This window comes from Heptranchias perlo, chromosome 36, assembly GCF_035084215.1.
Source record: "Heptranchias perlo isolate sHepPer1 chromosome 36, sHepPer1.hap1, whole genome shotgun sequence".
In the NCBI taxonomy this organism is placed as follows: Eukaryota; Metazoa; Chordata; class Chondrichthyes; order Hexanchiformes; family Hexanchidae; genus Heptranchias; species Heptranchias perlo.
Window position 1 is genome coordinate 2,509,294 of NC_090360.1, and position 16,812 is coordinate 2,526,105.

Sequence of the window (16,812 nt, forward strand, 5' to 3'; positions counted from 1 at the left end):
ACTCTCCAGGGAACAAAGTCTCAGTCTATCCAACCTCTCCCTATAAGTCAAACCATCAAGTCCCAGTAGCATCCTAGTAAATGTTGTAACTTCTATGATTCTATACATGGGCCAAGTGCAGGCAACTGGGACTAGCTTAGTGGCATAAACTGGGCGACATGGACATGTTGGGCCGAAGGGCCTGTTTCCATGTTGTAACTTCTATGATTCTAAATCTTTTCTGCACTCTTTCTAGTTTAATAATATCCTTTCTATAATAGGGTGACCAGAACTGTACACAGTATTCCAAGTGTGGCCTTACTAATGTCTTGTACAACTTCAACAAGACATCCCAACTCCTGTATTCAATGTTCTGACCAATGAAACCAAGCATGCTGAATGCCTTCTTCACCACCCTATCCACCTGTGACTCCACTTTCAAGGACCTATGAGCCTGTACTCCTAGATCTCTTTGTTCTATAACTCTCCCCAACGCCCTACCATTAACGGAGTAGGTCCTGGCCCGATTCGATCTACCAAAATGCATCACCTCACATTTATCTAAATTAAACTCCATCTGCCATTCATCGGCCCACTGGCCCAATTTATCAAGATCCCGTTGCAATCCGAGATAACCTTCTTCACTGTCCACAATGCCACCAATCTTGGTGTCATCTGCAAACTTACGAACCATGCCTCCTAAATTCTCAACCAAATCATTAATATAAATAACAAATAACAGCGGACCCAGCACCGATCCCTGAGGCACACCGCTGGACACAGGCATCCAGTTTGAAAAACAACCCTCGACAACCACCCTCTGTCTTCTGTCGTCAAGCCAATTTTGTATCCAATTGGCTACCTCACCTTGGATGCCGTGAGATTTAACCTTATGCAACAACCTACCATGCGGTACCTTGTCAAAGGCTTTGCTGAAGTCCATGTAGACCATGTCTACTGCACAGGTTTATGGGAAGGGCAGCAATTTCAAGCAAAACTAACAGTAACTGAAGACCACCGAAACCCTGAGGTATGTGACCCATCCAGTAGCCTGTCCCACAACGGCTTGAGCACCCAAAGCATGCAGTATAAATCCAGCAAGAGGGGGGCTCAGTGTCAGGATATTTTCATAAGGTGTTAAAATTAGAATTCTTCCCCCCCCTGCCTCCAACCCTTTCATTTGAAATGTTGACCTCGTTAGCAAAAATCAGCTTGTAGAATGCTGTTCCAGTCTCGAAGAGCTGGATCAGTGAAGAGTCATTAATCCAAGATGTAATATCAAGTTCAGGTTCCCTCAGTCAGGTCTAACAACTCTGCATCAGATGCCTCATCAGCACCCATCATTTAAGCAAAAACAATGCATACAATAGCTGGAGAACATTTAAAAATATATAAAAGCAATATGTTTCTTTCAGCAGAACAATTGACTGATCAATTCAACAGAATGTGTACATTTGAAATTAAATAAAATTTAAATACAGAAATGAGAACAGAGGAGATTAAGGAGTGTTAAAAATTAAGAAGGGTTGGGACAGAGAAGAAAGAAACAAACTGTTTCCAGTGATTGAGGGGTCTGGAACAAGGGACTATAGATAGAAGATTAAATAGAAGTGATTTCAGACAGAAAGCAGGAGAAACTTTTCTTCATTACAGAGGCTGTGGAATATTCTACCAGAGTTAGTGATTGAAGCAGAGGCCATGTCAATAATTTAATAGGTTAGATAGGCAGTCGAAGGGAAGGGTAATAAATGGATAAGGAAGCAGAAGTAGTACGTGAGATTAGGACTGCTGCTCACATGGAAAATAACCAAGAGACTGGTTGGGCTGAATGGCCTGATTTTGTGTTAGAATGGTTATGTAATTCGATGCATCAGTAATTAATGTTGTCAATTTTCAAATCCTTGTGTAGAGTTAAATTCCTTACACATTCACTTTCTATTGGTTCTTCTCCAATTCGAAAACCGCAAATGTAACACCCCTATTCAAGAAGGGAGTTGAGACACAAAGCATGTAACTATAAACCAGTTAGTCTAACATCTGTCATTGGGAAAATGCTAGAATCTATTATTAAGGAAGTAGTGGCAGGACATTTGGAGACTCATAATACAATCAAGGAGAGTCAACATGGTTTTATGAAGGGGAAATAGTGTCTGACAAATTTATTAGAATTCTTTGAGAAATTAACGTTTTTTTTTATATTCGTTCACGGGATGTGGGCGTCACTGGCGAGGCCGGCATTTATTGCCCATCCCTAATTGCCCTCGAGAAGGTGGTGGTGAGCCGCCTTCTTGAACCGCTGCAGTCCGTGTGGTGACGGTTCTCCCATAGTGCTGTTAGGAAGGGAGTTCCAGGATTTTGACCCAGCGACAATGAAGGAACGGCGATATATTTCCAAGTCGGGATGGTGTGTGACTTGGAGGGGAACGTGCAGGTGGTGTTGTTCCCACGTGCCTGCTGCTCTTGTCCTTCTAGGTGGTAGAGGTCGCAGGTTTGGGAGGTGCTGTCGAAAAAGCCTTGGCGAGTTGCTGCAGTGCATCCTGTGGATGGTACACACTGCAGCCACAGTGCGCCGGTGGTGAAGGGAGTGAATGTTTAGGGTGGTGGGTGGGGTGCCAATCAAGCGGGCTGCTTTATCTTGGATGTTGTCGAGCTTCTTGAGCGTTGTTGGAGCTGCACTCATCCAAGCAAGTGGAGAGTATTCCATCACACTCCTGACTTGTGTTTCCACGTTCACCTGAGGAAGGAGGAAGCCTCCGAAAGCTTGTGAATTTCAAATAAAATTGCTGGACTATAACTTGGTGTTGTAAAATTGTTTACAATTGTCAACCCCAGTCCATCACCGGCATCTCCACATCATCCCTCCTGACTTGTGCCTTGCAGATGGTGGAAAGGCTTTGGGGAGTCAGGAGGTGAGTCACTCGCCACAGAGTACCCAGCCTCTGACCTGCTCTCGCAGCCACAGTATTTATATGGCTGGTCCAGTTAAGTTTCTGGTCAATGGCGACCCCAGGATGTTGATGGTGGGGGATTCGGCGATGGCAATGCCGTTGAATGTCAAGGGGGAGGTAGTTAGACTCTCTCTTGTTGGAGATGGTAATTGCCTGGCACTTATCTGGCGCGAATGTTACTTGCCACTTATGAGCCCATGCCTGGATGTTGTCCAGGTCTTGCTGCATGCGGGCTCGGACTGCTTCATTATTTGAGGGGTTGCAAATGGAACTGAACACTGTGCAGTCATCAGCGAACATCCCCATTTCTGACCTTATGATGGAGGGAAGGTCATTGATGAAGCAGCTGAAGATGGTTGGGCCTAGGACACTGCCCTGAGGAACTCCTGCAGCAATGTCCTGGGGCTGAGATGATTGGCCTCCAACAACCACTACCATCTTCCTTTGTGCTAGGTATGAGTGGATAAAGGGGAACCAATGGATGCAGTCTATTTGGATTTCCAAAAGGCATTCGATAAGGTGCCACATGAAAGATTACTGCACAAAATAAGAGCTCATAGTGTTGGGGGTAATATACTGGCATGGATAGAGGATTGTCTAACTAACAGAAAACAAAGAGTCGGGATAAAAGGGTCATTTTCAAAATGGCAATCTGTAACTAGTGGGGTGCCGCAGGGCTCAATGCCGGGGCCTCAACTATTTACAATATATATCAATGACTTGGATGAAGGAACAGAGTGTCTTGTGGCCAAATTTGCTGATGATACAAAGATAGGTGGAAAAGCAAGTTGCGATGAGGACACAAAGTGTCTGCAAAGGGATATTGACAGGTTAAGCGAATGGGCAAAAATTTGGCAGATGGAACATAATGTGGGAAAATGTGAAGTCGTCCACTTTGGGAGGAAAATAAAAAAGCAAAATATTATTTGAATGGAGAAATACTACAAAATGCTGCGGTAGAGGGATCTGGGTGTCCTCGTACACGAAACACAAAAAGTCAACATACAGGTGCAGCAGGTAATCCGGAAGGCAAACGGAATATTGGCCTTTATTTCTAGGGAGATGGAGTGTAAAAGCAGGTGAGTCATGCTACAGCTGTACAGGGTGCTGGTGAGACCACACCTGGAGTACCTCGTACAGTTCAGGTGCCCTTATTTAAGGAAGGACATACTTGCATTGGAGGCAGTTCAGAGAAGGTTCACTAGGTTGGGTATGGAAGGATTGTCTTATGAGGAAAGAATGAACAGGTTGGGTCTATACTCATTGAAGTTTAGAAGAATGAGGGGAGATCTTATTGAAACATACAAGATTCTGAGGGGACTCGATAGGGTAGATGCTGAGAGGATGTTACCCTTCATGGGGGAAATCTAAAACTAGGGGCTATAATCTCAGAATAAGAGGTCACCCATTTAAGACGGAAATGAGGAGGAATTTCTTCTCCCAGAGGGTCGTGAATCTTTGGAATTCTTTACCCCAAAAAGCTGTGGAGGCTGAGTCATTGAATACATTCAAGGCTGAGCTGGACAAATTTTTGATCAGCAAGGGAGTCAAAGGATATGGGGAAAAGGCAGGCAAGTGGAGTTGAGGTAAAAATCAGATCAGCCATGATCTCACTGAATGGCAGAACAGGCTCAAGGGGCCGAATGGCCTACTTCTGCTCCTATCTCTTATGGTCAATGAGAAATAGACACAGAATACATTCATTTGCACATCTCTGCTAACAAATAACAGACTAAAATTTTTCTACGGCATCACAGTGCAAGTTTTGAAATAAGAAACATTTATATTGGGCTTAAGTAGAACTTTTCAAAACCTAGTCTTTTGTGTACCTTATCTATCTTAAAAGTAGTGTATAATATGTAGAAAGCATATTTTGTAGTCACAAGGTTGTAACCAACTTTAGGGGTTCAGAGGATGTCTCGGCTTAAGTTAAGGTCCTCCGAACACCAAGTGAACTGATTTTTGTCTTGATATATTGCAGAAGATTTCTCTGGTCCATTTGTCAAGTACAAATTGTGACAAACCTTTGCATCTGGTTAGGCACCGCAGGACCGTTCTGTACGTCCCCTTGCCCATACTGGTTATAGGCTGGCTGTTGTACAGCTGTCAAAGGAGGTAATGAGGTTGGGGGTGCTCCTGATGCTGGTGATGGCCTTAAAAGACCTACAAAAATAAAAAGCCACATTACAATTTTGACAAATGCAGTTCTGAAAATGGGCAAATACTCTATAATGCAATTGCTTATTCTTTAACTTTGTGATTCTATCAACACAATACCAAAAGAATTAAAATAAGTTTTCCTTTATGAAACAGAAGTAAACTAGAAGCTTCTTACCTAACTGGCTTTTTGGAAAATCTTGAAATTTCACTTATTGAACAAACAAGGCACTAGTGCCACAAAAAGAAAAAAGTTCTAAATTCCGATGAGTCTGCGTAAAATAGGCAAACTATACGAAAGTATAGATTTGATTTAATATCTTTAGATATTAGTGCAAAAGAAATCATGTTGTGATGCAAAACTTAAGCACAACAATGCAATTTTGCAGGTCTCTGCTTATTCACTTCTGTGGTCCAGTGAATGTGATTGGGGTTGATCTACAGAATTTTCAGTGCATGAAAATGCACAGATTCAACACTAAATTAGCTTCTCCGAAAACATCAGGGTTCCATATTCACCGTGAGCAGCTTCAAAAAAAAATTGTAAAAAAAAGAATGCGACTGCAATCTTGAAAGATAGTTTTTTTTGAGGGGTGGGTGGTGGGGGAGAGGCAAAGGGAGCCTATTGATTTTTGAAAACACCTTAATCCTGTCAAACAAGTTGTGCTAACTTCTGAAACACACTGGATGAATTAGTAGGACACTCAAAGGCCGTAACTTAACAGATTTGACAAAAACATGAAATGGGTCATTCAGGGCTCCCTCAACAGCTCAGAGGTAAAGTCACTGTACGAGCCTCCTCTGTGCGGAGTTATTTCAGCAGGGTCAGGTGCAGAGGCCATGGTATCTCTGGCCTACTGAAGTGAGGAGGAGGTGGGGGCAGAGGAAGATGGCCAGGGTTCCAGCTCGTGACCATTACATAGTGGCCTGCAGCTCTGGGTGCCGGATGACAACAGAATTGGGCTGGTTTGTGATGTCCTCCACAGCCAGATATCGCTTGCTGAATAAAGGGCACTTAGGCAAGTAATGGAAGGCATCTACCACCCACAGAAGCATGCCCCAGTTAAGGGAATCAACACTCAGGAGATGAAAAGAGAGCATTAATTTATGCCAATAGAGATGGTTTCCTTACTCGGCTTCATCTTCCTGTTTGACGGAGTGAAATATTTCCCCACAGTGCAAAGATATGCTATTTGCTCTTGCACAATAAAAGCATTCCTTAAGTACAATGACTTAGCTGGGATCTTTATGATGTTCCTTGATCGATAGCCAGCTGAGTAATGCCATTGGAATCAGAAGCAGCAAAGAGTCTGTTCACATTCTGCAAATTAGGTAATCACTACTGGACACCTTGGGATGAGCCCAAATCCCAAAGCAACTTAAGGGACTGCATCAATAGTGAATTAGGAAGTTACCTTAAATGGGTTTTGAAAGTTTGATAACAGCTTCAAGTATCAGCTATCATCTAGAATTTACTTAATTCTTGCTCAAATGTACTGTTTATTGGTGTCAGCTGTGGCTCAGTAGTCACACCATGGCAAGAGAACAGGAAGGTGGAGGATGCGTTGGGGTAGGGGCAAAGTACCCGAGAGGGTAGAATGAAAGGAGGCAAGACCGGATAACAGGAAGGAGAGGACAGGAGACAAGGACCCAAGGGGTAAAGAGAAGAGAAAGAAAAACAGAGATAGAAATAAGGGGCTCGGGTCCAGAGCAGCAGCAGCCAAAATACACACATGATTGGACACAGAGGAGTTCAAGTTACATAAGCATGGCAAAGATAAGGATAGATGTGTCTTGGTTGTAAACAGAGAATAGGGAGGAGATAATAAGAGGGAGTCCAAAGTTGAAGTCCACGGTGGGATGAAGTTGACTTGTCGATAGGGCGGAATCAGCTTGGAGCATTGACAAAGTAACGTCCAGTTTTGGAGACAGGTATGGAGCGAGTGAGTCCAGGAGCGGTTAGATGGGCAGAGTAACAGTTGACGTAATGCTGATGGTTTTCTCGTAGCACGGAAATTGAAATGCAGTAATCAGTAGTAAAGAATTTTGAGAGTTTTTATTCTCCATCGAGAAGCATTGTGCAGACGGATGAAGAGAGCATAAATCTGATAAAGAACGATGAAAAATTAATGATTGTGTAGAAGCATTAAAAAAAACTTTGCTTAGCTCTTGTTGAAATATTAACCAATGCAATGATGAACAGTAATTAACAAAGTAAACTTAACTAAGTAAACTTAACAAAAGCAAAATCAGAACTCAAGAAAACTCTGCTTGTTTCTCCAAAGTTCTGGTACCAAATGAGACAAATTGTCCCAATTAGAGAAATTCTCGTATTGCAACTGTGATCAGCAAAAATGGGACTACCTTTCAGAAGTGGTGACTGGTACAACTTAATGTGACTTTAAGAAACAAAATTCAGACACAACTTCAAACAAGGGTTAAAGATGCAGAAATCCTTGAAAAGATGTAGACTTCCAATAGCCCTGCTTGTGGAAGGAGTTTTGTTCAGTGCAAGGCAGTAAATTAGTTATCCACACAAATGAAAAGCTCTCTGCACATTCAATTGTGAAATTAACAGCACTTGTAAAGTAAACCATGATGATGATCAAATACAGAAGTCTATCACAATACAATTTCCATAAATTGGAGACATCAAATTTTAATTTCTAGTAGTTATTGCTTTGAAAATGCTTCAGGTCAGGAAATACTTAAGCCATTCTAAATCCACATAAAAATGTCATTAGCAAATGCACTGCCTCCTGCTACACTGCAAACACACCACAAAATAATATAATGCACCATTAAGCCCCCTTCCCCACGGTTTTATTCAATTTTAAACCAAATTAATTTTTAATATGCATCACAAACACAATATTAGCAACACCCATGGGCTATGGTGTAGATCACACTCCTGGTGGAAAACATAACTCACAAATCAACATAACCTATCCTTTCTATGCCTGATATTGCAGATCAAACAGCAGTGGGAGCTATTTAATTATGAGGTGGATAAGGTAAAATTTAAATACATTCCTACTAGGTGTAAATGGGATGAGTCAAAGGCTGGGGTTTCATGAATTAATACCAACTGAACAAAAATAAAGAGGCATATAATAAACACTGGGGGCAATGCAGAAGAAAACTGAGAAGCAAAAAGCAAGATTAGGAAGGAATATAAAAAAAACTGGCCAACATACAGGGAAATTGCAAGGGTTTTTATAAACATATAGGAAGTAATTGGATAGCCAAAAGGATGGGACGACTACAATAAGTGTGGCCATCTCAGAGAGCACTGGATGGCAGAAATGCTGAGGTATTTCACCTCAGATTTCACAGAGGAATCATGGAATTATAGAAAGGTTACAGCAAGGAAGAAGGCCATTTGGCCCATCAAGTCCATGCCGATTCTATGCAAGAGCAATCCAGCTAGTCCCACTCCCCCGACCTATCCCCGTAGTCTTGCAAAATTTTTCCTTTCAAGTACTTATCCAGTTGTCTTTTGAAGGCCATGATTGAATCTGCCTCCACCACCCCTTCGGGCAGTGCATTCCAGATCCTAACCACTCGCTGTGTAAACAAGCTTTTCCTCTCCAAGGTAAAAGTGGGACTGTAGAAGTACCTGAGGAGAGTGTAGAACAGCCAACACTGAACTTAAGTATTCAAAAGGAAAACGGTACTTAAAAAAGACTGAAAATAGTGAAGTCACCAGACCCACATGTTACGCCTCCCATGATATTGACGGAGTTTGGGAGGAGACAGCATATGCACTTTCCAAAAAGCTTAGGAAATGGGAAGTGTGCAACAAGATTGCAGGGTGACACATGTTCCACCCCTATTCAAGAAAGCAGAAAGAGACAAGCCAGGAAACTGTAAGCTAGTTAGTCTTGCCTCATTAATGGACGAACTTCCAGAACTCATAACTGGCATGGAAAGGAGACAAAGATTCACTGGAATTATACCAGGAATGAGAGATTATAGTTGAAAAATTGGGCCTTTTTTCATGGGAATGAAAAAGGTTAAACTGAGGCAGATCGAATGGACCTTTTCAAAATTAACAAAGGTTGTGAGGATAAATAGTGCAAGATTGTTTCTACTGGTTCACAAATCAATATCAAAAAGGCAAAATTCAAGATCACGAAGAAGAAAGAAAATATTAGTTGGAATTTTTTCAAAGGGTTAATAGAATTTAGGATGTCCTAGCACGTGACTATTGTGGCTGAGATTATGGGTTCATTTAAAAGGGAGAATTTAAAGCATTATGCAGAAAGGACAGGGAAATGGGATTCGGAGTGGATAACTGAAGAACCCACACTGGCAAGAAGGATCAAATGGCCTCCTCCTGTTCTGTAATTTGTATGATTTTGATAACAAAAGGATTCCAAAGTCTGACAAAAGTCTCGTCCTTTATGTTTCGTGCAAAATTCATTTAACGCTATGCTGCTCAAGTACCAAAGGCTTACAGAAACAGGGGTCGACACACTAATAGACCCCAGCATGCTCACTCTCGTCAGGAGTCTTCAACAAACTGCAATGAAAGTGAAATAGATGAAATTTTGCTTTTAGAAGTGGCCAGAGATGCTCCATTGGCCTGAGCCCTAGGTTATAGATTGGGGGGGGGGGGGGGGGGAAAGAGTAAAAAACAAGCAAGGTTCCCATCCCATTTGGATCCAACAAACCCTGCTGGAGATGCACAGGTAAGGACAGCAATGAGCTCAGCTGTGATGGCACCTGTGGATTCAATACACTGGTCTCAACTTCAGAAGAATGGCTGCTTGGGGATTACCTTCAATCTACAGTAACACTGATAAAAATCAATATTTTCTGCTCAAAGTTCCACTTGTTCTTATCAAGGTTCCTTTCCAACAATCTCAATCTTTCTGGCACATGTACTTTAGGGATTGCTCAATAGAAACTGAAGTAAAAAGCTGGGTTAAGGCATCCTTTAAAAACTAAATAAGCATTTCTTCACTCATTAAAAATAAAAAATATTTAGTCAGATAACATGGCAAAATGGCCTGCATGTTCCAAAGTTTCTTTGATTTTGCATGATACTCTTGTTTTCCAGAAATGTGCAGAAAAGACAAAAAAAATTGAATTGTATAGTGTCTATCAAGAACATCTCAGAGCTTCATATACAACTGTGGAGAATAATGGCAATTTGCAGGTCAAGGAGAAATCTAGCACACAATGCAAAATTAGCTGGGCAAATAGTGCAATGAACCAAGATTTTGAACCAGTTCGATATTGTACCACGTGTGTTTTTTTCTAGTTCACGATAATATATACCTTGTGGTACAGCAGTTTGTTGGTAACCTTGGACAGGTCCATTGTATGGTCCATATTGAGAGGGTGGAACACCTGCCGTATGCTGACTGTTATATCCAAACTGCTGGTACCCTTGGTAACCAGGTTGAGGCTGCCCATAAGATGCCATGTGACCCTGTTGATTCATCTTTATTTGGCCAAGTTCATCCCCAAACTGGTCTTACCTGAAATTAGAACAAAAAAAATCAAATCAAAAAATTCTCTTCTAAATTACAATTTGGAGATGCTAAAAGCAACTTGATATACAAGAACATATTCCCTCCTGGGCATTGTAGTGGTGCTTTGTACCAGAGCCAAAATGTTCAGTTGTTAAGTTCACCCTGATGAGTTTCCAATCTCTCACAGACTGGATTACACAGAACCAGAAGTGACCTTGCATGGGGCAGAAAAAAGAGAACAAATCAGTGCTGTGCTACAGTTACACACAGGTTCCTGCAATGGCTGCTCATACAGCTGACATACGCTTCACTCACCAGCACTTCAATTCATACGTTAACTTTAAACTTCCAGTTACCAAAGCAATTGCTGGCTGTTGGACCAAATATTTCCAATGTTCTTAGGCAGACAGAGGGGCTGAACAGCAGCACTTTAAAACATGCCAGTGAAAATTGAAGTGCAATAAACGGTCTGGGAATGTTAAGCTGTGGAGCAAATAAATGGGGTCTCATAACGTGAGGCCAAACCCCAAAGCCAACCCCTTGGGAACTGGATTAAATTGGTCAAATGAGAAGAGAGTGCAAGACAAACAAACAATTTTTACTGCGTTATTCTTGAATGTATTTTGTCAGTTCCAACTCTGTCCAAAATGAGTTTCTTGCCCCACATCCACTCTGGTTACCGAGACCATTTTTCTTCAACTCCATAACATTACCTGCCTCCATCCCTCCCTCTCCCCCACCACCATCAAAACCAGAGTCCATGCCTTCATCACCTCAAGGCTCAGCATCTTGAACTTTCCTAGCCAGCATCTTTGCCTCAAACCTCGACAAGTTACAACTCATTCAAAATGGTGCAGTTCCATCTCCCTTGTCCTCTGCAAGCTCCACTGTCACCCCTAAGCTGACTTCAATATTCTCAATGTCACTTGCAAAGTGCTCTACTGTCTCACCTTGCCCGACCTTAGTGATCTCAAGCCTTGTGTCCTCACAGCACGCTTCGCTACTCCAAACTAGGTTATTCTTTACCCCCTTCCTCTACCATTGGTTAAACCACTCTGCTCCAGTCCTTTGGAAGTCCCTCTGCCTTACCATCTTTCTCCCCGCTTTAAAAGCCCCCCAAAACCCTTCTCTTCAGCTGTGTCTTCAAAGCCAAACAAACCCTCTCCGTTTTCACTCCTGTTTGGGAAACACTTATTTTCTTCCTTCATGTACAGCGCTTTGAGACATCTCCCTACCCGTGAGGAGCACGACTAGGGTCGCCAACCCGCCAGGATTGCCCTGGAGTCTCCAGGAATTGAAGATTAATCTCCAGGACACTGCTGTGAGCACCACCCAGGAGAAAAATCATAGCGGCACCAAAAAAATTGTGGTTTTTTGATTTTAAAATAAATTTTCTTCAAAAACTCTCATTTATTAGTTATAAAAATATTGGACATGGGAAAAAAGGCTGTTCAATTGACAGTCAAGAACCATCCAATCGGGGAATGAAGAGTCTCTTTACTTTCCAGTCGGCATGGGAAGGCGGGGCACCGCGAGGATGGACATGTCGGGTGGCAATGGTGGGAGCATGGGGGTCGGGCGGTTTCAGGTAGGAGGTCAGGTGATGAAACCTCCAGAAATATGTCCAGAGTTGTTAACCCTAAGCACAACGGAAATGCAGTATTTGTTGTTGGTCCTCGCCCAATATCCACAATTATAAAGGCGAATGACCCCAGTACTTAACTGTTTACGTGAACCTTACTATTGCTTTTATTTAAAATTTGTGCATCTTGTGATCTATGATAGGCAGACAACTTCAAGCCAACTGTACAAAGCAGCAAAAAAAAATATTTCTCTAAATCAATTTTAAATTCAAAAAATGAGCAAACGAGCACCTACAGAGGTCTTCCCCCAAGTCAGCACTCTCTTATCTTGTACCCATTAATAAGCATCCAGTGTAAATGTAGCCAGACAACATGAAGCAGTTTCATTGGTGTAAAATCCAAATAGCTGCCATTAATCCCCAAGCCTACAATACAAGAACAAAGGAAACACAGTTATATCAACGTTCACTAGCACAAACTGCCTGAATCAAACAGTGGTACCAAAATTCTAGCACATTTGTCCAGCTTGAAAGCAGAGAATAAACTTGAGAGTTTCTGTTCTGCCAATTTTCACCTCCCCTCTTAAGCTTTTGTTAATTTCTCAGAACGTAGGCAACACTAGTGGTTGTTTTTTTTTTAAAACTGAGTGGCTTGCAAGGCCCTTCAGAGGGGCATTGAGTCACCCATAGATCACTGAATAGCAATCAGGGATAGGAACCCTGAACAATTTTTCCCTCCCTAACTAATTGCACCGGGGCCAATTTTAGAATTCCCACCTTCACCCTGGTTGAGACTGGGAGTGAAACCTCGCACTTCCCTCACCTCGTACAGCTCAAGTAATTGCTGCCTAACCAGTTGAGCCATTGTGGTGTGTGTAAACGTGGATAATTTATACAGCATCTGTCAAGGTGACTGGAATTTCAGGCAGGCTCTTCCAACAGCTCAGAGTTTATCTAAGCAGAGGATGGAAATTGGGAGAGAAAAAAAATCAAAGGGAAAAGTAATCCAGTTGTGCTTCAGCTTCAATCCTGGGTTAAGAGATCCCAAGGCACTATTTCAAAGAAGAGCAGGGGAGTTCTCCCCAGTGTCCTGGCCAATATTCACTCAACCAATATCACAAACAGATTATCTGGTCATCACATTGCTATTTGCGGGACCTTGCTGTGCACAAATTGGCTGCCACGTTTCCTACATTGCAACACTGACTACACCTCAAAAGTACTTCATTGGCCGTAAAGCGCTTTGGGACATCCTGACGTTATGAAAGGCGCTACAGAAAATGCAAGTTCTTTCTTTCTTCTTCCTTGGGCCAGCTCAGCAACACCACCAGGCTCAGTCAGCCCTTCAACAAGAGATTATTTACTCATTGGAAGAATTTTTGAAACTTGATTGAAGGTAACGCTGCTAACAGAAAATGCTGTCTTCTCCCTCTCCAATTCTTGTGCGTTTGATAAACGCTTTTCACGAGGTTTGAATGCTGTCCTCCAAAATAGCTGAAGAATAACTGACAGAAAAGAGCAAGAACAGAGGATGAAAACACAAATGGCTAAGAGGTAGGAAAAGGACAGCATGCTGTCCTGCTCCCAAAGTTACTGATGGAAGGATGTAATTTACATCTGTTATGTTTGCCCTCAGTAATAAGCCTGTAAGCCTGATAATAAACACTATCACAGCAAAATAAAAATAACTGTCATGAAGAACACATGGGTTTTTCAAAAATGAATCTACTGTCGATATGCATTAGCCTCCAGTTAATACTGCAAGTAAATTTCTGAGCCTGTGCTAAGTGGGAGAATCCAGACATTAGGAGACTCAGGGGACAGGTATGTGGTTTCTAAATCTCTGCTATCCGGTCTCCAAAGTGGTTTATGTAAACAGTGTTGGTGTACTGTAAAAACAAACAGTCATGCACTTAGCAAATCATTTCATTCAGCTGCAGTTATACTGCCACAGACCTGAAACTGGTATATACCAGCTATCAGACACAGTAAGAGACCCCATTACATTGCCGGCCAATCTCTCAAGCAACAAGGTAGGGATTAAAGACCTCTGCTTCGAATTACCTTGCATTACTCCACTCTTTCCATCACTATTATCAAATTTAGGAAAGAACAGACAAGTGTCCACTTTGTCCCAACTTTGAAAAGATCCAATTAAGCTTTTAAAGGCTGATAAGTGGCAAATAACATTCACGCCACACAAGTGCCAGGCAATAACCATCTCCAAGAAGAGAGTGTGAGAACCTCCCTTTGACATTCAAAGGCATTACCATCACCGCATACCCCATCAACATCCTGAGGGTCACTGGCCAGAAACTTAACTGGACCAGCCACATCAATACTCTGACTACAAGAGCAGGTCAGAGGCTGGGTATTCTGTAGCGAGTGACTCACCTCCTGACTCCCCAAAGCCTTTCTACCATCTACAAGGCACAAGTCAGGAGTGTGATGGAATACTCTCCACTTGCCTGGATGACTCCAGCTCCAATAACACTCGAAGCGCACCACCACTTAATTGGCACCCCATCCACCACCTTAAACATTCAGTCCCTCCACCAACGGCGCACTGTGGCTGCAGTGTGTACCATCCACAGGATGCACTGCAGCAACTCGCTAAGGCTTCTTTGACAGCACCTCCCAAACCTGCGACCTCTACTACCGAGGAGAAGGGCAGCAGGCGCATGGGAACAACATGACCTGCACGTTCCCCTCCAAGTCACACACCATCCTGACTTGGAAATGTATCACCATAGAACTACAGAAAAGATACAGCACAGAAGGGGGCCATCCGGCTCAGCGTGTCCGCGCCAACTCGAAGAACAACCAGGTGCCCATTCTAATCCCACCTTCCAGCACCCGGTCTGTAGCCCTGCAGCTTACAGCACTTTAGGTGCAGGTCCAGGTAATTTTTTTTTTTAAAAAGAGTTGAGGGTCCCTGCCTCTACCACCAATTCGGGCTGCGAATTCCATACACCCACCACCCTCTGGGTAAAAATGTTTTTCCTCATGTCCCCTCTAATCTTTCCGCCAATCAGCTTATTCTATGTCCTCCAGCTCTTGAACTCTCCGCTAGAGGAAAACAGGTACTTCCTGTCGACTGTATCTGGGCCCCTCATAATTTTGTACACCTCAATCAAGTCACCCCTCAGCCTCCTCTGCTCCAAGGAAAACAACCCCAGCCTATCCAATCTCTTCATAGCTGCAATTTTCAAGCCTTGGAAACATTCTTGTAAACCTTCTCTGCACTCTCTCCAGAGCAACTACGTCCTTCCTGTACGTCCTTCCTGTAATGTGGTGACCAGAACTGCGCACAATACTCCAGCTGTGGCCTTACCAGCGTTTTATACAGTTCCATCATTACATCCCTGCTTTTGTGTTCTATACCTCGGCTAATAACGGAGAGAATTCCATATGCCTTCTTCACAACCTTATCTACCTGTACTGCCACCTTCAGGGACCTGTGCACATGCACTCCAAGGTCTCTCACTTCCTCTACCCCTCTCAATATATTCCTGTTTATTGCATATTCCCTTTTACTGTTTGCCCTCCCTAAGTGCATTACCTCACACTTCTCCAGGTTGAACTCCATTTGCCACTTGTCCGCCTACTCCACCAACCCATTGATATCTTCTTGGAGTCTACAGCTATCCTCTTCACTGTCAACTGCACGGCCAATTTTTGTGTCGTCTGCAAATTTGCCAATCATGCCCCCTACATTGAAGTCCAAATCATTAATATATACCACAAATAGCAAGTGACCCAACACTGAGCCCTGTGGCACATCACTGGAAATGGATTTCCATTCGCAAAAACATCCATCGACTTTTACCCTTTGTTTCCTGTTACTGAGCCAATTTTTGATTTAATTCGCCACATTTCCCTGTATCCCATGGGCTTTTACCTTTCTGACCAGTCTGCCATGTGGGACTTTCTCAAATTTCTTACTAAAATCCATGCAAACAACATCCACTGCACTACCCTCATCAATCCTCCTCGTCACTTCCTCAAAGAATTCAATCAGATTTGTAAGGCATGACCTTCCATGAACAAATCCATGCTGACTATCCCTGATTAAACCATGCCTCTCCAAGTGACAGTTTATCCTATCTCTCAGTATCGATTCTAATAGTTTGCCCACCACCGACGTAAGACTGACTGGCCTATAATTGTTCAGCCTTTCCCTCGTAGCCTTTTTAAATAATGGTACTACGTTTGCAGTCTTCCAGTCCTCCGGTACCACCCCTGTATCTAGTGAGGATTGGAAAATGATGCTGAGCATCTGCTATTTCCTCCCTTTCTTCCTTCAATAGCCGAGGAAACAATCCATCCAGCCCTGGTGACTCATCAACTTTCAAGGATTCCAGTCCCTCTGGTACTTCCTCTCTCGTTATGTTTACCTTATCCAATATTTCACACCTCTCCTCTTTAACTGCTACGTCCAGATCATCCCTTTCCTTGGTGAATATGGAGAAAAATATTCATTTAAAACCCTACCCACATCCTCTGCTTCTACGCACAAGTTACCCTTATCATCCCTGATAGGTCCCACCTTTTCCTTACCTATCCTCTTGTTCTAAATGTACTGATAAAACATCTTTGGGTTTTCTTTAATCTTACTAGCTAATATTTTTTCATGCCCTCTCTTAGCTTTCCTTATTTCCTT

At 42.7% G+C, this 16,812-nt stretch overlaps 1 protein-coding gene across 2 annotated transcripts in view; it reads right to left on the reverse strand.

Annotated features, from left to right (window-relative positions):
• Positions 1-16,812, reverse strand: part of LOC137303999 (protein transport protein Sec24C-like) — a 69,115-nt gene that overhangs the window by 44,462 nt on the left and 7,841 nt on the right. For both annotated transcript variants that reach the window (XM_067972389.1, XM_067972388.1), the window contains exons 2-3: positions 10,371-10,573; positions 4,952-5,090 (exon numbers count right to left, since the gene is read on the reverse strand). In XM_067972389.1, coding sequence (XP_067828490.1) covers positions 4,952-5,090; positions 10,371-10,536 — 305 coding nt within the window. In that variant the 5' untranslated portion in view covers positions 10,537-10,573. The remainder of the gene's footprint in view (positions 1-4,951; positions 5,091-10,370; positions 10,574-16,812) is intronic.